Raw genomic sequence first — 23,549 nt, 5'->3', positions numbered from 1 at the left:
ATTGACTATTCCCTGCTCCATGCATGATCCAATTGCACCGGCCCGTTCGTTCTCGCGCCGTGGCTCGTGATGCACGCACGGTACCCGTGCTGCGCCGTGCCGGCTTTGGTGCGGACTGCAGCGGTGCGATCGGGGCGTGGATTAAGAACATCGGCGAGGAGGAGGTCGTGGGCGCGCAGTGAGGCTTTGAGATTGGGGGCGGGGTCGGGAGCGGGAGCGAGGGGAAGGCATATCATGACAGGGAAGAGGTTCATGTGCTTCTGGCCCGCCGGGCGTGGTGCGGATACATGGGGATTGTGACCGCATCAGAGTCCTCCGTGGATCTAATAATGTATATGTAAATATAATGCGACGTGTGATGGTGGCACTGCGGCCAGTGTCGGTGCGTGCCGTGTCAGCTAGCGGGTGGCTGCGAAGCTCGAGCAAGTGGAACGTTGCGGATATCTGGACGTGTGATGCTGAGAAGGGGGAGATTGGATGGGATGGATGGATGCCGTCACGGTCGGACAGGCGACGCCAGATACGCAGGGACATGTGGCCTGGGTATCCAGATATCCGTTTTGCTTACCCCGGCGAGGGCGCACGCGGAGGAGGACGCATGAACCTTGCAAGGTTGGATCCATGGTATAAGACAGTCGAGTGATACGGAAGCCAGGAGGTGTGCGCAGGCGCATGCTGGGATGGAGCGGCGGCATGCATTCTCGACCTCGGCTGCCATGACGTGGGCAAACCGTCATCGGCCCATCAGATCGCGAGATCTAAAGCACCTCCCGACCTGTTTCGCCCTTGGCGCCTCCGCATACCGGTATCCATGCATCCTGCTGCTTAGTCTGAGGCTGCTTACCCCCGAGACCAGGCTTCGTGCCAGGCTGCGTTGGGGCTGAAGCACTGAACAGCCGGAACTGGGCCTGCGCAGAGGGGAAACGCAGTGGGAAGAGCGCAGGCCGAACCGCAGCGTTCCACTGCCGGTGGATCATGTCAGACGAAAAACTGCCAGCTGCTATAAATAAGCGCCCATATATGGCCGACAATACCGAACCGCGTATGGAACACGGGCGATTGTCATCACGATCACGGCCGCACGTGGCCCCGAGGACAAGCATGAACTCACAGGCACAGCTCTTGTTCGAGTTCCCTCCCTAACCGGCCCATATTACCTGTCGCTGTCAGCATTACTCACCCCCCGCGCCAGACGTGCCTCTGCGCTCGCTCCGACGCTTTCTGCGTCCCCCCGTCCGCAGCCCTCGCTCTGCGACGACCTGTGTGTTTCGGCGGGTGCGACGAGCACATGCTCGGGGCGGCAGGAGGGCGGGGACGAAGCAGCGGCGATCGATGCGTCTGGCGCCCTGGACGGTGGCAGTGAGGCAAAAAGATTCAGAGCACAAGAGGCAGGGGCCGATCATGCTACAGTGCCGGCCGACGTCGGCCATTTGCATGGTGATGCATATGACGGATCGAGAGCGCATCCCATTAGCCGTGAGACAGTGCCCGCTCAAATCTTGCTCCTCCATCCGTCTATAAGCATCCCCCGTCGCCCGCGCGAACGCCCCTCCCTTCCCTTCTTGTCCCAACACCATCCACCGCCGCTGCCCACCACCTCACCCCCGCTTCGATCGGTCTCAACCTCGGCTCTGGCCTCGACGACGAGTTCCCCCTCACACACATCCACATCCACCATGGCCTCCAGCGACGCCAAGAAGCCACGGCACCGACACGCCCCTCATCAACTAGTAGCGTTGAATGAACTCTACGAGCAGACAGAGCACCCGACACTGGAGCAGCGCACAGCACTCGCTGAGCACCTTGGCATGTACGTACCCTCGCCTTCATATATGCGCAGTCTGCCTTGCCTCCTGCCCGCTGTCGCACGGTCGCTCACGACGCCGGCTGCAGGGAGACAAAGACCGTGAACTCGTGGTTCCAGAACAAGCGCGCGTCGTCAAAGAAGCGAACCAAGGCCCCGCTCACCCACTGCGAGCTTCCCCCGATATCTGCGCTCATCGCCTCAGTCTCCGCCCCGCCCGTCCACCGCGCACCTCAGCAACAACATACGCATTCACACTCGCATACATATGCGCACGGGGCAGTTGAGTATGACGAGCTTTCGGACGACGAGGAGTCCGGCTACCCGCCCCACCCGCTATCGTACCACGGACACCCGCACCCGCACCCACATGCTCTTCACCCCTCGCTAGCTGGACGTGGGCTGCAGCACCAGTTGTTCTACGCAGAGGCGCACCCGTCGCCAAGCGAGAGCGAGGTGCCGCGCAAGGGGCGGGCGCGGCCGTCGGCGGCGCAGACGGTGGAGCTCAAAAAATTGTACGCAAAGAAGGCACACCCCAGCAAGGAGGAGCGCGAAGCTCTGGGGACCAAAATCGGAATGTCAGTCTCCGTTTCTTCGCCTTGTCCGATGCCCCCCGAATTAGCAAGCTGATCGTGATTGCTCCCTTCTTTGACCCCGCCTTCTCCGCCGGCGCCTGTTTTTTCGACATGGCTTGGACTTCGGGCATGACAAATTCGCGTGACACCGGACACCAGGCGTTACCAGAGCGTCACGAACTGGTTCCAGAACCAACGCAGCATCGCGAAGAAGCGCGAAGAGACCGCCGCCTTCCGCGCCGTCCGAGCGAACACGCCCTTCGCCGTCCCGCCCTCCTCCAGCGCCGCCCACCCGTCCCTCATCGGCGCGGTGCCCCCGCCGACGTCCCACCCGTCGCTCGCCGCGCTGCTGCACGGCGGACCCCCTCGTGCGCGCCGCTCGCCCAGCGCCGCCCCCAGTCTCAGTGCCGCGGGCAGCCGTCCTCCCTCACCGCGCGCGTCGCCGTACCCACTCAGCACTGCCGATCGCGCCATGCACATGGAGCTGCAGCACCGGCGCCCGCGGCGGACGCGCCCCGAGCCGTGGCAGCTCGAGGCCCTGAAGAAGCTCTTCGGGCGGACGAAGACGCCTTCGATTGAAGACCGGCAAACACTCGCGGCGGAGATCGGGATGGATGTGGGCAAGGTCACGAACTGGTTCCGCAACCTGCGCCAGAGCGATCGCAAGCGGGCGCGGACGGGCGGCGTCGCGAGCACCAGCGTGAGCGCGGACGAGGCGGAGCGCGAGGACGCAGAGGACGAGGACGAAGCGAGCGCGCACGAGGAGGTGGGCGCGGGGCGCCGAGCTCGCATGGAGAGCGAACCGATGGACGTCGTCGAGGACGAGGAGCGTACGCAGGGAAGCGCATCGCGCGTGCCGACACCGAGCGTCTCGTCTGCCTCGGGCGTGGAGTACGTCAAGATCGAGAGCCTGGACGAAAGGCAGCATCCCGCCCTCGTTCAGCACCACCTCCACCATAATCACCATCCGCACCCGCACCCGCACCAACCGTCGCATCCTCTCGGCCGCCGGCATATCTCCCAGCCTCTTCCATTGTACACGCGCACGCCGCTGTCGCACTCGCACTCGCACTCGCAGAGCGAGCTCGCCAGCGACGAGGACATGCCTGAAGCTGTCACACCCTCGCCCTCGTCGTCACCCCCACCCTCGACTGTCGCCTCCACGTCGAGTTTGGCGCTTCCGTTGCCTCATTCTCATATCAACGAGAGGAAAGTTTCATTGCCGCGGTATCCCCTCGACTACGGCCATTACGACCACTCGAAGGTCCTCGACGCCACCAAACCGGAGCTGGTGGGGCCTGGGGTCAAGATGGAAGACGCGCTTCTACTCCTCAGCTTCTCTCACGGTACAGCTGTGCAATAGTGCAAAAGTAAACGAATATCGTGAGCGTTGCCGTATTCTCCATCTTCTCGCGCCACGGGCTCATGTCCATCTGTTCGCAGGAAAATCTGTATCCATGTAATCCATGTCGCCGTTCGTCCGACAGCTCGCAGCGCACACACGTCTCATCCCCGCGCAAGGTCCCCCGCCACCAACCCACGCCATATGCTCGTTGTCCGTTCTTGCATCCACACGCACGCCCTTTTTCCTCGCACCGTCCCGCATGCTCACCCTTTTTTGCGCTATCATTCGTTCGCACGTCGTTCCCCACCTCTATCTTGTTTCTATCTGTACTCGCACACTGTTACTCACGCCGCCCCGCCTGCCGTACGACCGCACTAGAGCGTTTCCGCGCCGACTGTATCCGCCCAGGCTATTTTCGCACCCGTATCGTACAATCGCACCCCTCGCGGCGCATGTAATGTCCCGTCCGCATGTCGCATTCGTCTCACATGTCTTGTCCCGTTTGTTTATACACCTCACCACACCCACACGCATCTGCCTGCGCACCCACGTCGTCCTTATTGCCTGCCTGTATCCGCATCCCCATATACCAATGGCATCCGCATCCGCATCCCTGCTACTGAGCCCGACCTTAGATCCGGTCGTCTTGTGTGTCACCGCGGATCCGCGTGAATAGTTGAGCAGGCGCATCCGGATCCGGATCCTTTCGTCTTCTTGTGGTCGTGGTTCGGGACGACCTCCGCGCCAACGGCGTCTCCGCCTTGTCCTCCTCGTGTCTCACTGGGCTCGGGCCATGCAGCTGTGCAGGCCTTTCACTGGATGTCCGAATGGAGTCCGGAACTGAAAAGCCTGGCCGTCGCATGCTAGCAGGCACTGCGTGCGCGCGCTCGTCGGAGTGGATGCGTCCTGCCGAAGCGTGTTTGACACATCTGGATCCCTCTGATGGTCGCCGAGGGGGAGCTTGTGTAATACTATGGAGCAGGCTAACTTGGCTATCTGCGCTGATGGTCTCTGTCCTCGTACCTGCGTGTGTCTCGGCGGCCGTGGCATGCCGCCGCTGGTCAGTCCGTGGTGTTTTGCCGGTGCGTTGCACTACACTGTCCCATACTCACAAGCACAGCCGAGGTGTCCTCGTCCAACTTTCAGCCTGAATGCTATCAGACGCACTGGCAGATCGAATATGTGCCGTACGTGGCGTCTTGCACCGTGCTTCATGTCTTACGGCCCAGCCATCGCCTCGAGTCGCCGGTCGGACGGCCGCTGTGAAAGGGTGGGACGATGCGGAGATAGAGTCGTCTTACGGACATTCGGAATCGGAAGTCGAGACGGTGCTGGCACTTCTGGAGCCTGGACTGAATGACAGATGCACGGAAGGGAAGTGGGAGCACTCTGTGGTGGCGATTGGGCTGATCCGGTCGTAGATCCGGCTTGTCCGGAATCGGCCAACGGCGGACGGGTAATCGTGCGAGCATGGATTCGAGAGCAATGTCGGAAATAGCTGTACGTGCATGGTGCCGGGATATAAAGAAGCGGCTGTGTCGTTTGTGCTCAGCTGGTACGTCTCTCTCGGTCCTCGGCGGACGGAGACGGAAGAATGCTATCCAGACATTCGGGTATGTGAAAAAGTTGGGCCGCGTGGAGAAACGCGAAGTTCGTGCGCTTGGCTGGGTGGCTTTCCAACTGCCTGTGAATATTTGGCATTCAAGATCAGCCCATCTCCAGTGCTGCTTTGCTTGGCCAGATTACTTACGTACCTCGGGAACTATCTTCTCACCCAGGCGCCAGCGTGCGTTTCAGGTTTCCGTCCTGATTGTGTATCGCACATCTTTGGGTTCCAAAGACATCGTGACAAGTCTATTGGGTCGATGCTGGACCAGAGAGTGTCGACGGCCCAGGAGGAAATATCCAACTGGAGGTCACGGCTCACATTTAGTGTTGCGATAGCTCGGCTCGGCTCGGCTGGCTGCGCCAGCCGGGTCATTTGGCTGTCAGCCGGGCTGGGAAAATCGGCTCAGAACGAGCCTCCCACGAGGGGAGAGCTTGACGCCAGCAGCCAGAATTACTGATGGCTGAGCCGCTGGAAGAGCCGATCTTGGGCGCCTCCTCCCAGAACACAAGATCGGCTCTTCCAGCATTCCAGCTCAGTCGCTAGGCACCTAGAGAAGGGGATAGATGCGGACTTTCTTGTGAGTATGTTCCTGTATAACGAGCCCACAGAATGTAGGATTGGTAAGGGAAATATATTTATTAGTACACTACTACATGCTGGCAATACCGGGGCAGGTGGAACTTGGAAGCAGAAGATGGGAGGCGGGGCGGCAGACCACAGCGGGCAGAGCAGCACGTGCTTGCCCAATAGTGCGCAACAGGGGGACGGGGAAGCTGCGCAGCGCGACGCGGTACTCCGCCCTCGTGAGTCGAATGAGCGCGCGAAGCGCGGGTAGGACATGCTCGCGCAAACGAGCGATACGTGCGCAAGAGCGGAGGAGGGCTAGACGAAGGAGAGTGAGGTGGAGGCGGAGGGTGGGGAGAGAACGCGCCGTGCCGAGCCTGCGCGAGTCGGACGCGCACGCAGAGCACGACGTGCTTGCGCAAACGAGCACGATGCGCGCCAGAGGAAAGGAGGGCGAGGTGGAGGGCGACGCAGACTCCAAAGGGCCGCAACGAGGTGGAGGTGGAGGCGGAGGGCGATGCGGAGGGCCGCGACGTGGAGGAGGGCAATGTGGAGGAGGGCGACGCGGAGGTGGAGATGGGCGACGCGGAGACGGAGGACTCAGAGGAGGTGGTGGTGGGGGACGCAGAGGCCGGGGACGCGGAGGCGGAGGACGGCGAGTGTGAGGGCTCGCGAGATGACGCAGAGGGCCGGGTATCTACATAAGGCGGAGAAGATGGTGGGTGAGGCGGGGGCGGGCGAGGCGAACACGGGCAACACGGGGGAGGGCAGCGCGGGCGGAGGAGGTGGGCGACGTGGGCAGAGTCGGAGGCGGGCAACGCGAAGGTGGGCGATACAAACGGAGGGTAGCGCGGAGGTAGTAGCCGAGACGGAAGTGGACGACGCAGAGGCGAAGGAGGGCCGATACGCGCAGCGCGCAGGCGGAGGTGGGAAATACGGAGGAGGTGGACGACGCGCGCGGAGGTGGGCGACGTGGTTGAGGGCGATGGCAGCTCGGATGGGTGAAGCGGGAGGGGAGAGCAGGTGGGCATCGGGAGTGCAGACTCACCAGAACAAGGGCCGCGGTACATCACCGCGGCCCCCATATCCTAATCTCCATGCTGAGGACGTCCTTCCGGACGTCCTCGTGCGGTGTGGATGCAGCTGGCAAGGTGGGTGAAGGCCGACATCGAGGTCGAGGTCGAGGTTGACAATATTGGCCGAGCCGTTAAATTGTTAATAGTTGTGTCCCTTATAAGTCATAGCTTGTATAAGTAACTTGTAACTTGTAGCTAGTAGGCGCCCCACCTGATCGGACTCGACGTCAGATCTGAGATCTGAGGCCCAACTCGAGTTTTGCCTGCAATTTGGGTGTTTGGTCGACCATGCCCAATCGTCCTGCTGACAATCTTAAAACATTCTGTGTATCATAGGCGCATATAAAAAGCAGTCCTGCCATTCTCCTGTTCCTCTTTTCCACTATGAAACACGAATCTTTCTTTTGCCACCAGTGTCATTTGAAGAAAGCGGCTCCTGATGGCTCCGGCGGCTTGGGCCTCGGCTTTGGTAATATAGCCGAAATCAGAGCCGTGGCTCCGGTTTTGGCTTTCTCGCAGCCGTCCGGAGCCGAACCAAGCCGAGCCAAGCCGAGCCATCGCAACACTACTCACATTGAGTATACAAATTGCCACAAAGGCGCCGAGCTCGGCGCCGTATCGCGGTCTAGGAATGACAAACAGCTGGATGTTCATGCGTTACGTTTGCTAGCGTTACGTTTACTACTTACCCCTGGGACTGGTAACGAAGTTGATCTGATCTTTGAATACGAACTGCTTTGCCGTGAACGCATTGCCGTGCCTGAAGTGAATTGCGTTTCTCTTACGCCCAGAATCAAGTCTGCACCACCTGTGAAGTCACGAGTGTGCCAGTAGCTGAGCTGATGATGTGCGGCACACACCTAAGATCTCTAATCTATTATCGGCTTCATGAGGATCATACGCATGTAGTGCATCTTCAGCGATGGTATACCTCCTGACCTGTCAGTCCACCAAAGTCCACCGAATCGCGAATGTCGAGAACTCACCTGACGATAGCAAACTCCCAATGTGAAGTCTCCTCGGTAGACCATCTAGCGATAAGGCCGAAACAGTGGGTGCGTCATATCATGGAATGGGGCGAGCGACTCACAATAAGCCGGTGGCACTCAGGCGGAAGCTTCATGCACCAACGTATCAAGGACCCCGCCGGCGCACGTTCCTGGCTTTCTGGGGTATGGCGCGCCAACGTAGCATCTGGAGGCGAGTTTCGGAGGATGCGCCGAGCACGGTCACGTCGTATTTATGTCAGCGGGACGTCTGACGGAAGCCTCCACAGCGAACGTGGGCAGTCCCCAAAAGGACGACGGGGCGCGTGAAGCGGGCGAAGCGCCAGATAAGGACACCCGATGCTCAGCTTGCTGCGCTGAATGAGTCGCCGAGATACATAGAACCGGGCCTGATTAGCCCTGAGATCGACCGGGCGCGGGAAGCCCCAGGTTTGGAGAATGTGGTCGACGACAACGAGCGAACGCGAAGCAACGAGAGCATTACTGTGCAGCCACGGCTACAACTGAGGCCTGAGTGGCTGTAGGGCGGACAGGGCGACTCGACGGGAGGACAAGATCCGGCAAACAAGAGGAAGAGGAAGGCGTCCGGCTGCCCGGACCGCGTGTATGAACGTGCGCACGTGAATCGACGGTCTAAATGGGCGCTTGTGCGACTATAGCTCTTCGAGCTGCTTCTCGCAGGCACCTCCAGCCGGCCGTTCTTAATCCATTCCCCCCACCTTCCCCCTCTTCGCGACCACGTGAAGGAATTGACCTCTACCTCTCAAGACCTTCTTGGCTCGCCCAGATGGAAGGAACAGACGGGATGGCCTCTGCAACAGAGAGGCACCCGCTCATTATGCTGTTTTCCGCGGCGTTCTGGGTTGTCAGTGCGTGTATCATGCTCTGAATTTGCTGAATGCATGCTCATCCACACCTCGAAAGTGTGGTTGCTCTCATGGGCCAAATCTCTGATCGCATTCGTCACCATTACTATCCCCAGACTCATCTACTCGATTCTGTCGTACTCCATGACATTGACCGTAAGCTGCTCGTTATATGCGCCTCTACCTTTCCTGAACCCCGGTGCAGTTGAACTTCTGGTCTTTCGCGGTATTGTTCCTGGCAGCCGCTGTCGCCCTCAATTATTGGATCCGTTTCCGGTACTTGAACCAGTACACTCAGCTCAAAGAACCGCCGCTGGTCAAATCCGATGCGCAGGAATTGCACCCCGACATGAACACCCCGGACCAGCCTCCTACATTTCATAACTACCTCGACGAGTTTTTGCAAGCTGTGCGGATCTTTGGGTTCTTGGAGAAACCGGTACGTAGTCATGTTAGTCACGAAAACCATGTCCCTCATTCGCGTCCTGCACCAGGTCTTCCATGAACTCGCCCGACATCTGCAGACGAGGCGGCTTATTGCCGGCGACACATTGTCTCTCGATCAAGACAAGAGCTTCTATTGCGTCATCGACGGCAACGTGCAGCTGTATGCTCAAACCAGACAGCCAGCCCCCCGCGAGCGCGGTGGAGCATGGGAGGAGGAAGACATGAACGGCTACCAGCTTCTCAACCAGGTTGGAGCAGGTGGAACATTGTCAAGTCTCTTCACAATCCTCAGTTTGTTTACGGAGAATGTTAAGATCAGCTGGCAAGACGGGGACCGGTCGGACGAACCTCTCGAAGTCCACATCGCCTCGCCTCCCACTCGTGAACCGCTCCGCCAGAGGTCCAACTCTGACGTCTCGCAGCTGGACCTAGCGTCCATCTCCGCCGGTCGGTCACGCACCCCTTCTGTTTCTTCTTCAGCGTCGGCTTCGACCATCACCTCCCCCCGCGAACGCTCTCGTGAACGTTCTTCTAGTCATGAACGTTTCTTCTCGAGGTCGGCCTCTGGAACCATACCCCGTACCTCTCGAGGACCGCACAGTTCGTCCACGAACACTGAAACTCCTAATCACTACGGCGTAGTAGCCCGAGCCGCAGAAGACAGCACCCTCGCCGTCATTCCCGCGGAGGCGTTCCAACGCCTCACCAAGAAGTTTCCTAAAGCCGCAGCCCATATCGTGCAAGGTACATGCTGTCGTAATGTTTTTTCAACCTCGTGTCTGATCCAACGCATTGTAGTGATCCTCACGCGTTTCTCTCGTGTCACATTCAACGCGGCGCACAACTACCTGGGACTCACGACCGAAGTACTGCGGACCGAGAAAGCCATCAATGACTTGGCATGCCATCCCCTCCCACAGTCCTTCTATACCAATGGCCTCAAGCAGCTAAGACAACGATTCGATGGTGTGTCTATTGCCACAGACTCGGACGATGGCAGCGACTACTTCAGTCATTCTACTTCCCGAACTTCCAGTAAATCTTCCCTCCTCACCAGTTTTTCCGATGATAAGCCTCCACGATCCTCTACGAGCTCTGCGGTGAAGTACTTGCCGACAACTCCCTTCAAGATCCCGGGACCACGCCATCAAGTCCAAGCCGGCGACCTTCTCACCTCGACTAGCCTGTATAGTGATCTCCCGAAGCTGACGACGCGATCCATGAGCAGCAGCGGCACCACTGCTGGCTTACCAACGCCTCGTGTAGGGCTCATGGACATCGCCAGCACTGTGGACTTCCAACGCCTCGCGACTACGGACGAATTCGACTTGCGCGAAGAGGTCATGTCGTGCATCGCCAAGTCAATCGGGCTGATCCAGCCTCCGTTGAGCAACGAGTCGGTCGAGGCGTCACCTGCCTTCCCTCCCAGCGAGGGCGGGATGTCGCGCGGAGGGCTTAGCGGGCGCGGCAGCGACGGGTTCAAGTCATCATTCGGGTCGTTGTCGTTGTTGGACATCGGCGACGACGCGTCGAGCAGCAGGACGGACAGCTCCTCGTCGATCCTCACCGATGGGTACATGAGCAACCTGGACAACGAGGTCGAGATCTTGTTCTTCCCGGCAGGCTCGATTTTGGCGAAGGCGGGCGAGAGGAATACAGGTGCGCCCATTTCCGCCGTTGATATTATGCGCACTCCGTTGACCTTGAGTCAGGCCTGTTCTATGTCATTGATGGGTTCCTCGATATGATTCTACCGGTCGAGGGCACATCCAAGAACGAGGAGAAGCCGATGAAGCAGCCCAAAAGCCAGCAGCCGTCAACCGACGGCCATGGACGCGACCCCTCCGAGACCCGTTCCGACTTCTCGTTCCCCGGCAGCTCGCGCAGCGTTAAGACCGAGGAGCACGTGCGGATGAAGAGCAAGAAGGACCGGTCGCAGAAGCCTCTGTTCACTGTCAAGCCGGGAGGGATCGCAGGTTACCTGTGTATGTCCCGTGCCTTTGTCCACCCAATAACGCTGACACTGTTATAGCATCTCTCTGCCAGACCGCTTCATACGTCAATATTGTGGCGAAGACGGACACTTACGTCGGCTTTCTCCCTTCACACGCGCTCGAGAGGCTCCTCGAACGGCGTCCGATCGTTCTGCTCACATTGGCGAAGCGTCTTATCTCGCTCCTTTCGCCTCTCGGTACGTCTTGGCTTACATGCCATCACTGTCGTCTTACATGTCTGTCAATAGTCCTCCACATCGATGGCTCTCTCGACTGGGTCCAGGTTGACGCTGGTCAGGTTCTCTGGCGTCCCGACGACGACAGCGATTCGTTCTACATCGTCATCAATGGACGTCTGCGCGCTATCACGGAGAAGGAAAATGGCGCGGTCAACATCATGGCAGAGTACGGACAAGGGGACACGGTTGGCGAACTCGACGTCATCACCAGCTCAAAGAGGACAAACACGGTGCATGCGATTCGTGACACAGAGCTCATCCGTATGCCTCAGACTCTGTTCAATGCAATCTCTGCTCGGTACGCCCATTTGTTGATAGCTCTTGTTAATTCCCTGGCTTACCTCTGTGACTAGCAATCCTCGCACAACTGCGCAGTACGTCGTCTAATCTGCTGTACTCAAGAGAGTATCCTAATGACTCATTACACAGGCTCCTCAAGATGATCGCGTCTCGCGTTCGGACCGAACTCGACTCCTCGAGCAAGAATTCCGTACTGGACGCTGCGCGTGGAAACACGAACCTCCGGAACGTCGCCATTCTCCCCGTCTCGCGCGCGATCCCCGTGGATGCGTTCGCGCGGAAACTGCATGCTGCGCTGGAGGGCGTCGGTGCGCCTACCGCGTTCCTCAACCAAGCCTCGGTCTCGGACCACCTCGGTCGGCACGCATTCACTCGCATGGGCAACCTCAAGGCCGCGGGGTGGCTCGCGGAACAGGAGCAGAAGTTCAGGATCGTGCTCTACATCGCGGACTCGTCGGTCAGCTCCTCGTGGACGCAGACGTGCATTCGCCAAGCGGACTGCGTGATGGTTGTCGGCATGGGCGACGACCCGAGCATTGGCGAGTTCGAACGGCTCCTGCTATCTCTCAAGACGACGGCGCGGAAGGAGCTCGTGCTTTTGCACCCGGACAGGTCCGTCGTTCCTGGTTCAACGCGAGAGTGGCTCAAGGTAGGTCGTTCCTCCCTGATCTAGAGATAACGCTCATGGTTTCTAGCTCCGGCCGTGGGTGCATCAACATATTCACGTGGAACTTCCGGTGCGTACTGCCAGCAAGTCCAAGGGTCCCCAAGCGGTCTGACATACATTCGCAGGGCGTCATGCCTCCCCCAGTCGTACGCCCTCGCCCCAAGTCCGGACCCCGCCGCGGTCGTCGCCCTCAAGAAGATGAAGGACAGGGTTCAAAGCGAGATCCAGCGGTACCGCGGGGCTCGGTCCGACCCGAGGCCGCAACGGCCACCGCACATGAGCGACTTCGCGCGCCTCGCCAGGCGTATATGCGGCAAATCCATCGGCGTCGTCCTTGGCGGTGGGGGGCGCGGGGCATCTCGCACTTGGTGAGCCGCTCGGGACGTGCCACTGACTGCCCTGACGATCGTTTTGCGCAGGGTGTTCTCCGTGCACTCGAGGAGTACGGCATTCCGTCGACCACATCGGCGGCACGAGCATCGGCGCGCTGATTGGCGGTTTGTATGCTCGGGAAGGAGACCTGTTGTCGAGCTCAGGGCGGGCGAAACAGTTCAGCGCGCGTATGGGCAACATCTGGCGTATGCTGTCCGACGTCACATATCCTATTGTTGCGTACACTACGGTGAGAGTCGTCGAGTCGTCCGCCTGGGCTTCTTCCGCTGATAGTCGCTCTAGGGTCATGAATTTAATCGCTCAATATACAAGGCATTCTACGATCTGCATATCGAGGACATGTGGTTGCCTTCTTCTGCAACTCGACGAACCTCAACCCCTCACAAATGGAGATCCACGAGACGGGTTATGCATGGCGCTTCATTCGTGAGTTCTACCACGCCCCTGAATCGCATTAGCTGACGATCCTTGAAGGCGCTTCCATGACCTCGTCGGCTTACTGCCTCCATTTGCGACAACGGGAAATGCTTGTAGATGGGGGTATAGTACGTCACCTCAAACTTCCGCCATCACTCCACCGAGCTCATCTCGCTACTTCCCTGCAGTGACAACCTTCCAGTGAGTTTACGGCACATATATCTCACTTCATGATGATCCTGAGCTAGACCTTAGGTGTCGACAATGCTGTCAATGGGGCCCAGCGCAGTCATCGCGTCAGATGTTGGCAGTGTCAGTCCCTTCATCGCATTCAGCCTAACCTTATCGCAGCAGCTTACTTCCATTCCTTGCTTAGATCGACGACAACTCACCACGGAACTTCGGCGACTCGTTTCGGGCATTTGGTTGTTCATCAACCGGTTCAACCCCTTCTCGTCGGCGCGCAGCGTCCCCGCAATCACCGAGCTGCAGCAACGGCTGGCCTAGTGAGTACAGCCGTGGCATGCGCATGGAAGCGTAATGCTCACCTTCGTACTTAGCGTTTCGAGCGTCAAGACGCTTGAGGAAGCGAAGGTACCAAGGGTGTTTGTACCTCCAGATGCCCGTGCAAGAGGTGAGTACGGTGGGGAGATCCCCGGTGCCGCCCGCTGACTCTCCTCCCTCTCCTACAGTATGGCACCCTCCAGTTCAGCAAGTTCGAGGAGATCCAGAAGAAGGGATATCACGCGGCTATGGATTTTCTACAGAAGTTCGACGCGGAGGGTCTCTTGCCCTCGCCATACATCAGCGACAACGGCAATTCCGCCACGAGCAGGACCCGTGGACGAAGTGCGCGCCGCAATTCCATATAATTTATCTAGTCGACATGCTTTCGGTGCGTTGTATATCATGTGTTTCTGGACTCCTAGCTGAATATGCGGCCAAAGTGATATTGTAGCTATAGTAGACACTTATCGACATGGACATTCGTATATCCATACAATGCATAGTCATTATCTGCCACTTCCTCGTGGCGCCTTTGCCCGGGAGGTCAAAGACATGGTTGGCACACGAACCCTGGTGGCGCATGGGGTCATGAGTTCTCCGCCTCGGGCCTAGCTGAGAAGAATTTCTGACACATTCGGTTTGCGTTCGCCGAAAACGAGGCAGATCGTAGCGGGATTCGCGAGGCTCATTCCGCCTACGACGGCTGAGTTCTTCGGAGAGAAGAGTTCCGTCGAGGCATGTTCTGCACTTGGCAATCCCATGGTCTTCATAAGTAAGCTCCAATTTGCCGCTCCGTACCCCTCGTCGAAATATTAGCTTGAGATGAGCGCGAAGGACGGTCAGACCCTCCCCTCCTCCCTGCAACTCTGCGAAGGCCCTCAAACGGGATGCTTACTTATTTCCTCGATCGCAAGGGGAGGTATAACTTCCAGGAACCCACTAGCCTATGGGGTTTCCTCGCGCAGGTGAATGAGTGGGGGAAAGATAGCCTTGAATGGTCTACGTTCCGCGTCGGCGGGATGGACCATCTACCGCTTTTCGCCGCTGTGCCCATCTGTGAGTCTTCCCAATACACATCAGCCTTTTGATAACATTCGATGTGGCAGATGAGGGCGAAAGGTTGGAAGTGTTCAGGGCTACCGGTCCCTCCAAAAAGGCAGCCAAAGAGCGGGCAGCTGAAAACATGGCGACCAGTGGACATTGCGTTAGTTTCTTCGTGGTATGCGCTACTCATGCTCATGCCCGTGCCCACCCGCCAGTGATGTGCCAGTCAAGCGCCCAGTCTGCGAGTTGTGTGTAGGATATATGAAGGTGCGTGCTGTTGTCGTCTAAGCTTTTGACACCACCAATGACTTGATCCAAGCCAAAATGAATGTCTATGATCTCTATATATGTACTTACCTGTTGTGCGACGACGCTGAGAACAGATTCGCGCGGAGAAGCACCGCTGATGTAGATCTCTGCCGTATGTATGCTTATTGGTGGGTATGTTTTGTATTTGCCGTGGTTGTACTAAGTGGCAGAGCGCAAGGAGGCTGAGATGGCACTTGCCCGTTTGAGAGTACACTATGACATACATTCGAGCGCCTTGGACGCGTCTCTTTCGCCGCCACCATAGCGTCCTGACCCATATCCCCGTCCCTGTACCCTCACACGTCCCCACTTACGACTTTAACGACATCTTCTCCAATAAATGGCTTCTTCCTCTGTCCCTGCTTCCGAGGCAGCCGTTTCAAAGACCGAGAGTGGTACGGAAGGTCTGCTGGACGTCTCTGCATTGAGGGAGCTGGGAAGGAAAGCGCTGGTGGACGCTCTCAACTCTGTACGTCTCGTCCTTTGACTGTTTCGCGTCGTTCCAATACCTCTCCAGGTGAATGGCGCGAAGACGTTGGTGCTAGACCCCACACTCGCTGGACCTTTGGGACTCGTAACGGAGGTCTCCCTGCTGAAGGTATGTGCTGCGCAGACCTAGTGCATACGCTGTTGAATGACTCTAGAACAGCACCATGGGGTAGACAAGATGTTCTGGCTGGAGCCGGGTCCGCTTTCGGCAACGTCGACGAATGTCGTCTACCTGTGCCGGCCGCTCATAAAGTGGATCAAGATTGTGGCAGGTTAGGTCCCCCTAGCCCGTCCTGCGCTTCGCGTTCACTCATCTATCGGAAGACCAGATCAAGAGACATGCTAGGGAGCTCCAGAAGCACACGTATACGCTGCTCCTGGTGCCCCGTACATCCACCCTTGTCACCCGGATACTTGAAGAAGAGGGTGTCCTCGGCGACATCACCGTATCCTTCTATAACCTGCAGTTCATCCCCTTGGCAGAGGACGTAATCTCACTTGAGAACGACAACGCGTTCAAGGAGATTTGGGTGGTGCGTACGTGTTATATCTCGCGTTTGTCGTGAAGAAGGTCCAATCTCTGTCTAGAACGGAGACGAAAGTGTCATCTATGATTCTGCGCAAGCTCTCCTAACCCTCGAGAAGCTGCACGGATTGTTCCCTCGAATTATCGGGAAAGGGGACCATGCCGCAGTGCGTACCTTCGATTTGTTCATGTTGGCTACCTGACGTCTGTGCTATAGCGACTTGCAAACCTTCTCGTCAAGAATACCCCTTCAGCCTCTGCGGCGGGGGAAACGAACCTGGGTGCACCTTCCGAAACGATAGACTCGCTAATCATCTTGGATCGGCGGGTCGACATGATCTCCCCTCTCCTCACGCAGCTCACGTACGAGGGTCTCGTGGACGAGTTGATCGGTATCAAGAACTGTACGAGAGCCGTCTTACGACACATGTATCCACACGCTGACCATTCCCATTACAGCACATGTTGAAGTTCCCGCGTCCCTGGTTGCACCACCGTCTCAGTCGAACCAGCCAGACGCGGGTGCTGCTTCCACGTCTACCCCGGCGGCAGCGATACTAAAGGAGAAGAAGAAGAAACACCACCTCGCCACGACCACGGACCCACTCTTTGCGGAACTGCGCGACCTGAACTTCTCGGCTGTGGGGAAAAAGTTAAACCAAGTCGCGCGCAGGCTTGATGAAGATTACAAGGTGAGCACTATATGCAGTTGAGCCATGGATGCAGCACCATACTGCGGACATTTCGGCGGCAGTACGACGGCAACTGTCGAGAGGATACACGAGAAGCTGACGCCTTCTCAGCTCAGACATCAGGCGAACACCGTGACTCAACTCAAGGAATTCGTGGGCAAGTTGGGTGGACTGCAGAGTGATCATCAGTCATTGAGGCTGCGTAAGTTCATGAGGCAGACGGATCACTAAGACAGAGCACTGAGACGACTTTGCAGACACCGGCTTGACTGAGATGATGGTGCCAATGACGAAGACGGATGAGTTCGATAAGTCGTTGGAGATTCAGCAGAGTAAGCTGGTTTCTCTCGTTTGGTGCAGGTTCTTATTCTCCTGCTTCATTGCAGACTTGCTTGCGCTCTACGATACCAACGTGCAAATCTCCGCGATCGAGGAATTGGTTGCCCAGGGTGCAGACATGCGGACAGTAGTGCGATTGCTCTGTCTTGCGAGCATCGTATTAGGAGGCATCAAAGGGAAGTCACTGGAAAATCTGAAGCGTGAAATATTGCAGGTGAATTGTCACACATTTCCGTCTGTGTTTTAGGCTTTGTCACTCATCGCACTGTTGATGCAGGCGTACGGGTACAACCACTTGCCCCTCCTTCTGTCGCTAGCGGCGCCGCCTCTTTCCATTCTACTTCCCAACCCCCTGCCCCCAAATGCTTCCCCCTCAATTGCCGACTCCAAGTATCCATATGCCAACCTGCGCAAGCAGCTTCGGCTGCTGATCGAGGACGCGGACCCGATGGAGGAGCTCGAGAACGACATCAGCTACGTGTACTCGGGCTACGCGCCCATCTCGGTCCGCCTCGTCCAGTGCGTGGCGCAGAAGGGTGGCGTACTGAGCAACCCGGCGTCGGATAAGAAGGAGAAGAAGGCCAGCAATGTCGCTGGGTCCATCGCGGACGGCGACAGCTCGCGCAGGAGCGGCGCTACTCCACTTGTGCAAGCGCATCCGATCGTAGGCTGGAAGGGCTTCGAGGACGTACTCGCGTCGATCCCGGGCGAGACGTTCGACATCTTGCAGAGAATACCTCAAGGCCAGGACGCGTCCGCGGTCCCCCCCGCGGCGAGTTTAAGTATGTTCGCTCCGCCTCCGCTCCACCTGGATATCAGAGCCGTTAATGCCTCCCGTTCTTCTCAGTGCTTCCAAGGGACCGACCGACGACGACGGTCGTCTTCTTCCTTGGGGGCTGCACGTACACGGAGATTGCGGCGCTGCGGTGGGTTGGGCGGCAGAACAAAGGTGGGTCTTGCTTTGTGGGCTCGTATCGGCACGCGAGTCAGTGCTGATATTCAGTTCCTCGTTCTTTCTCGAACCGCGTTCGGTTGGCAGGCCGCAAGTTCCTGGTAGCAACGACGGGAATCATCAGCGGGAACAGCATCGTTGACAGCATCGTAGGGACGACTGGCGTGATGGCGAAAGACGTCGGATTGTAGCTCTCGTACCAAACTTTTCAGCGTTGTTCTCCGAGTGCTCAGCCTGTGCGTGGCACGTTCGTGCATCACCGAAGCACCACCACCTTCTCCCGCCATATGCACATCACAATTGGGGGCGGCACAATAGTTGCACGTCATGGTATTTTGGCCCGCTGAGCACCATTATTTCGGTATTTTCAATCAGAGTTCACTCTTGTGCGGACAAGTGTCTGGTACCTCGCGCCCAAATGGACGATGACCGGTCTAATTGATCTGCGTCGGGCGATATCGTTCTGATAGACAAGTCTGTCTGCGCTTGTCGCTGTGAGCCTTGTTTCCGTCCACAAAGGTCCACATGAAGAATGCATCAGCCGGATGTTGAAGGTGTATTATACATGTGGGCGCATCGGCAAGCTCGGCGCACCGACAAGCCCGGCCCGGCCCGACCGGAATCGAAAAAAAGAAACGGAGGACATGCGTTTTACACTCTCCCTCAGTCCACGACGCCATGAGTGCCCGTGCGCCGTTCGTTCCCCGCCCCGCGTCGCGCGTCGATGTTGGCGGTGCCGACCTTCCCTCTCCCTCCGATCCTCCTCCAAGCGTCGAGTCCACGTTCCGCCCTAACGGTCTCCTCTACGCCTCCGATGGCCACCGCGACCTGCCCCCAAGCCCTGCTACATTCAAGCCCAAGCCTAAAAACTTTTCTGGTCTTCTTGGTCCTGTTGCTCAGCGCAACGCTGGCGAGTCTCGTTCTTCTATCAATGTTTCCGGTCGATCTGCAAAACCCTTCTCGTCCGTCCAGCACAAGCACCTTGCCTCCTCTCCTGCTCCCCGTCCCGCGTCCCCCTTCTTGCCAGGCCCTCCTCGCGGCTCATACAACGCTTCCTTGGCACACCCGCGTCCCTCTCCTGCCCAGGAGCTCAAGCTATTGGCCCCACCTCGCAAAATGGAGCGCATATACTCACCGACTCATCAGCGAACGGCCCGAAAAACGACCAGCAGCATCCTTCTGACGCCTTCAGACACCCTCCGTCTTCTATTACAGGGTACCCTTCTCGATCGGTCTCTCGTCTCGCGCACTCAAGTGTTCCTGGACAACACGAACACAGTCCTCAGGCTGGTCTGGAGCACATGCATTCCATGCGCATGCAAAGGCAGGACGAAGACGAGCTAGACGACAACTTCTCTGACCCTGTTCAAATGGACGACGAGAATTTGCAGCCGCATATGTCGGCCATGAAGCGTCAACACGACATGAATGACGATCAGCAGTACGGCACCAGCGGGAAGCGCTTCAAGGCCGCAGCTCAGGTTAGTCTATCTCATTGCGTAGGTCGCTTGCTGACTATATGCGCTCAGGACGTCTACGGTGTCGGCCCGAACGAGTACACTTCTTTCTCGAGCCAACACGAAATGGATGTACACCACACCCAGATGCCCTCGGCGGCGTCACTGTCTGTTCCACACAGACCCGCAGGATTGGCGTCGATGACGGCGAATCCAAGCAAGCCTTGTATCGGCTCCTCGGCCAAGACCTCGAGGCATGCATTGAGGAGCGGGCGGAGGAATACGAACGGGCGAGGAAGAAGTGGGCGGAGTGCTCGGATGAGGAATGGGCGAACGGTGCCAACGGTGCGTTCCACGCTGTCGTACGCGCGTGATTCACAGTTCACGGTGGTGCGGACAGAGCTGTGGCACGGTTCGGCAAGATGCTAGACTTTGTACGTCGGTCCGTGCCACAGTGCACATGTCTGAGCTAACAGACGCGCATCACGCAGGTCAAGGACCGCATGTCGTGAGTCCCTGTTTCATGCTGAAAGCGGCGAGCTGAGATGCGGGAGCCGGTTCAGAGCCAAGCTTGCTCTATACGCAAACCTACATGAGACGGTAGCAGATCACCGATCTGTTCTGTCGAGGCGAGAGGAGATGTTGACAGAGGCGAAGGAGAATTTGGTGCGGGAGGGAGGTGCCGTGATTAAAATGCAAAACATAGGGCAGCAGCAGGGGTGAGCGCGGGACTCACGAACGGGTAGGTGGCAGGTCATTGATAGATGGTACAGTAAACAAATATAGGCAGCAGAGAATCATACAACAGTCAACCGTCGTCTACGACGAGGACCCCCTCATCCTCAATCTAAGCGTCCTTCGTCTGAAGCTGTTTGACGATCTCTACAGCGCGCTTGAACTTTGCCTTCTGCTCGTCGGTGGCCTGAACGTCGGAGACACCACCACCGCAGCCCTGAGGACCGCCATTGCACCACATGAAGTCGTCGGAGCCGAAGGCGATGCTGGTGTCGAGACCGTAAATGTCCTGGCTCCCAGGTGGGAACTCCATAGGGAGGGACTGGAGAATGTCGCGGAGCTCGGTCACGAGCGCGGCGGTGCCAGCGTCCTGGGCAGAGATCGACTTGGGGGCCGCGTCCTGGAGGGAAGGCGAGCCGTCGGCTCGCACGGCGCTGGTGATGTTGAGCAGGTTCTGCGCCGGGATCCCCGTGATCGTGACGATCGCGCTGGGTGTGGGCGGGGCAAAGCCACCGGCGATGCCTGCGACGACGTCATCGTCAGTGGGAAGGTGAGTGTGCGCGGCTAGAAGACTGACCTTGTTGGAGGCGGAGAGAGAACTCGGGGATGGTCATTGTGGAGGTTGGTTGTGGTGGACGAGAGAAAGGAGTACTTGGACCGTGCCTCCGAGCCTGAGGCGCAGAGGGCGGCCGGACCGCGAGCGTCTAACCCGCGCAGCTGGAGGATGGGCGTTGTCCTTGCCTTTGTGTTCTTACTCGCATCGCGCACAAGTACTCCCTGCGCTATGGTCTTACTTGAGACGAATCTCGTCGGGGCCAACGGTGTGAGAGATGATGTGGACGAACGAACGCGGGTTGGCATTGGGGCTCAATGGCAAGGAGACATGGACCCGCTGTCGGCAATCTCGACGGGGGAGTGACGTAAGGACCCCGCAAAACCACTCGTGGCGCCCGCTCCCAGAACGGCGAACGCGCGCGCGCAGTCCGTGGGCGGGCGCGAGGCACGACCGACGAGGACGTTGGAGGCCAGCGCAGATCACCCAGAGGACACCGCGCTGGCCTTGCTCCGAATTTAAGTTAGATCAGGACGCATATCTAGGGTCGAGGGCCATTATGTACGCACTCACGAGACCTGCGCTCCCCCAGAGCGGCCACACCCCCACGGAAGGCCCCGCCCGCGGGCGCGACCCCTCCCCCACACTCCCGGCGTACCGGGTGGGTGGCTGGGGAGGGGGCGCGAGGGGATCGCTCGGCGGGCAGGGGCTGGGTGGGGGGCAGGGGGGCGGGGCGGGGTGGGCGAACAGAGCAGTTACCACCAGAAGCGGGGGACGCGGGGTGGGCGGGGTCCTAGTTCGCGCGATCGAAGGTTGGGTTTGGCGGAACAGCTGGCGAGGCCGTCTCTGCGCACGGTCCTCCTCTCGGCCGCGCTATAAAAGCCCCTCAGCCGTCGCCCCGCGCCCGCCCGCCCGCCTCTGCTCCTGCCTCCATCTCCTCCACCCCTACCCCGCTTGCTTCCCAGCCCAACCCGCGTTAGCCGAGAAGGTCCGTGCGCCGTCCCTGGGAGTCGTTGTCGCGTCGCGCTCACGCCGTTCCCGTTGTGTTGCGCCGCCAGTGCGATGGTCGTCACCACCAAGTCTGCCTCCGACTCGTCAAAGAAGACCGCGACGAAGGCGAAGAGTGCGTACCGCGTGCCCCTGTTCGCTCTCGGGCGCGTCGATGCTGACTATCGCGCGCGTCGCGTCCACAGAAAAGACGGGCGGCGCGGGCAACCGTAAGAAGTTGACCGAGTTCAACAAGTTCATGCAGACCGAGGTCGCGCGGCTCAAAGAGGAAAATCCCGACATGCCGCATAGGGAGAGGTGAAACTCCAGCGTGCTCGCTGTGCGGGACACGTGTGTTGACGAAGGGGTGTTGCGCAGGTTCAAGAAGGTCATCGACAACTGGAACAAGCAGAAAGCGGAGGCCAAGTAGGCGATCCGTCCTGCTTGCCTCGGCTCCGCCGGGCCGGGCTGCGTGCCTGTCCCCGGAGTCGGGCTGTTTGTTCCGGCGATCGGCGCAGGCGCCTGAGCCTGTCCGCCCGGCGCCCTGCCTTGTCCATCCTGCTCTGCTTTCCTCCTCGAGCCTCTCCTGCCCATGCTCTCGACTGACATTGGCTTTGTGGGCCTGTCGTGGGTTTAGTTTTTTTCCCCTCCGCAGCCGCGCGCGTTGTACCAGTAGACACTGTTCTCGCGGTGTTATGTACAGTACCCTTCATGCTTCGTGCAGTAATGTGACCAGTTCCTATCCCTTGCCTTGCATGCGTAAAGTCAGGAATATACAGGTGGCGCGTCGTGACGACGTTCGCCTTGGCGTCATGGGTCGCTGCACTTGCAGCGTGGGAACTTGGAGCGGGGGCGGGCGTCTGCGAAGAGCTGAGAAGAGCAGCTGGACGATGCTGAGGACGATAGTCTCGTCGTGCCCCGACATGGACAGGACCTCACATCGCCTCCGCTAAGACTCCTAGCTAGCCGGGCTATCCCATTCTTTCTCCCTTCGCATCTTCGCTGCCGGTCAAGCGCTGTATCTTATCACATCGGCTAAGAACTGCAGTCTCTCGCCATGAGCCGCACGCGCGACATCGATAACGAAGACCCCTTCCTCCTCCTGCACCCTTATGAACCACCGGAAGGCCACATTGGCCTCGCGGAGTGTGCACGCGAGTCCTCCCCCCTACCTCCAAGCCCGCACAGCGTGCCAGCACGCCCTCGTCTCCTACCCCCGTTCTCTCTCCTCCCCCTTGGTATCTGCATCATTCCTCCATCACCATGAATGCATCTTCATCATCGAGCCCGTCCAAGGGGAAAGGTATCTCCTCCCCGATTTTAATGCAAGGGCGTGAAGCCGCATACACTCAAGTCGCCCCCATCCTCCCTGACGCCGACCCCACATCGTCCGCGATGCTCAACTTCCCTAGCACCTCCTCCTCTGCTTGGGCGAGACCTTCTTCCCTTATCACAACACCCGAGCCGCAAGCTCTCCTTCCCTCGTAGACATGGCACAGGCACAGCAGACGAGAATCTCGGACCCTCCTCGGCGGCGGCGCGCAAAGACAAAGGCAAGGCGCGTGCCCGGCCTCCCGTCCTGCCCCCGCTCGTCTTCGACCCAACCGCGCTCGAGTATGGCGCCGCGGAGTGGCCAACCTTCGACGCATCCGTCTC

General features: G+C 58.7%; 7 protein-coding genes across 7 annotated transcripts; 6 read left to right on the top strand and 1 right to left on the bottom strand.

Annotated features, from left to right (window-relative positions):
- Window positions 1-1,676: 1,676 nt before the first annotated feature.
- BXZ73DRAFT_47056 (homeobox-domain-containing protein) lies at window positions 1,677-3,742 on the top strand (the record flags this gene model as incomplete). The annotated part of the gene is made up of 4 exons (XM_048019801.1): window positions 1,677-1,810; window positions 1,894-2,382; window positions 2,539-3,064; window positions 3,143-3,742. The coding sequence occupies 4 exons, from the start codon at window positions 1,677-1,679 to the stop codon at window positions 3,740-3,742; spliced, it is 1,749 nt and encodes a 582-aa protein (XP_047877821.1).
- Window positions 3,743-5,916: 2,174 nt separating this feature from the next.
- BXZ73DRAFT_77536 (uncharacterized protein) lies at window positions 5,917-6,602 on the top strand (the record flags this gene model as incomplete). The annotated part of the gene is made up of 3 exons (XM_048022690.1): window positions 5,917-5,953; window positions 6,008-6,136; window positions 6,340-6,602. The coding sequence occupies 3 exons, from the start codon at window positions 5,917-5,919 to the stop codon at window positions 6,600-6,602; spliced, it is 429 nt and encodes a 142-aa protein (XP_047877820.1).
- Window positions 6,603-8,785: 2,183 nt separating this feature from the next.
- On the top strand, window positions 8,786-14,175 carry BXZ73DRAFT_89965 (patatin-domain-containing protein; the record flags this gene model as incomplete). Its single annotated transcript, XM_048025455.1, has 21 exons — window positions 8,786-8,849; window positions 8,905-9,002; window positions 9,052-9,285; window positions 9,341-10,037; window positions 10,092-10,952; window positions 11,006-11,146; window positions 11,254-11,484; window positions 11,536-11,824; window positions 11,880-11,900; window positions 11,956-12,475; window positions 12,522-12,563; window positions 12,638-12,823; window positions 12,913-12,947; window positions 12,971-13,115; window positions 13,169-13,291; window positions 13,345-13,431; window positions 13,559-13,619; window positions 13,680-13,809; window positions 13,864-13,897; window positions 13,923-13,937; window positions 13,996-14,175. 21 exons carry the CDS (start codon window positions 8,786-8,788, stop codon window positions 14,173-14,175), a joined length of 4,194 nt encoding a protein of 1,397 aa, XP_047877819.1.
- Window positions 14,176-15,503: 1,328 nt separating this feature from the next.
- Window positions 15,504-18,352, top strand: BXZ73DRAFT_46926 (Sec1-like protein; the record flags this gene model as incomplete). The annotated part of the gene is made up of 13 exons (XM_048019782.1): window positions 15,504-15,632; window positions 15,681-15,761; window positions 15,813-15,924; window positions 15,977-16,185; window positions 16,241-16,345; window positions 16,396-16,582; window positions 16,638-16,870; window positions 16,982-17,072; window positions 17,128-17,202; window positions 17,257-17,423; window positions 17,487-17,991; window positions 18,057-18,158; window positions 18,249-18,352. The coding sequence occupies 13 exons, from the start codon at window positions 15,504-15,506 to the stop codon at window positions 18,350-18,352; spliced, it is 2,100 nt and encodes a 699-aa protein (XP_047877818.1).
- A 487-nt stretch (window positions 18,353-18,839) lies between these two features.
- Window positions 18,840-20,130, top strand: BXZ73DRAFT_101388 (uncharacterized protein; the record flags this gene model as incomplete). The annotated part of the gene is made up of 6 exons (XM_048014890.1): window positions 18,840-19,439; window positions 19,490-19,642; window positions 19,691-19,750; window positions 19,801-19,963; window positions 20,000-20,052; window positions 20,110-20,130. The coding sequence occupies 6 exons, from the start codon at window positions 18,840-18,842 to the stop codon at window positions 20,128-20,130; spliced, it is 1,050 nt and encodes a 349-aa protein (XP_047877817.1).
- A 335-nt stretch (window positions 20,131-20,465) lies between these two features.
- BXZ73DRAFT_89963 (uncharacterized protein) lies at window positions 20,466-20,967 on the bottom strand (the record flags this gene model as incomplete). Its single annotated transcript, XM_048025454.1, has 2 exons — window positions 20,466-20,875; window positions 20,931-20,967. The coding sequence occupies 2 exons, from the start codon at window positions 20,965-20,967 to the stop codon at window positions 20,466-20,468; spliced, it is 447 nt and encodes a 148-aa protein (XP_047877816.1).
- A 1,001-nt stretch (window positions 20,968-21,968) lies between these two features.
- Window positions 21,969-22,323, top strand: BXZ73DRAFT_101386 (uncharacterized protein; the record flags this gene model as incomplete). The annotated part of the gene is made up of 3 exons (XM_048014889.1): window positions 21,969-22,029; window positions 22,100-22,211; window positions 22,272-22,323. The coding sequence occupies 3 exons, from the start codon at window positions 21,969-21,971 to the stop codon at window positions 22,321-22,323; spliced, it is 225 nt and encodes a 74-aa protein (XP_047877815.1).
- Between the last annotated feature and the right edge of the window lie 1,226 nt (window positions 22,324-23,549).

The sequence above is a fragment of the Epithele typhae genome, assembly GCF_022376455.1.
Source record: "Epithele typhae strain CBS 203.58 chromosome Unknown BXZ73scaffold_24, whole genome shotgun sequence".
Classification (NCBI taxonomy): Eukaryota; Fungi; Basidiomycota; class Agaricomycetes; order Polyporales; family Epitheliaceae; genus Epithele; species Epithele typhae.
This window is presented reverse-complemented; position numbering and strand designations above follow the sequence as displayed.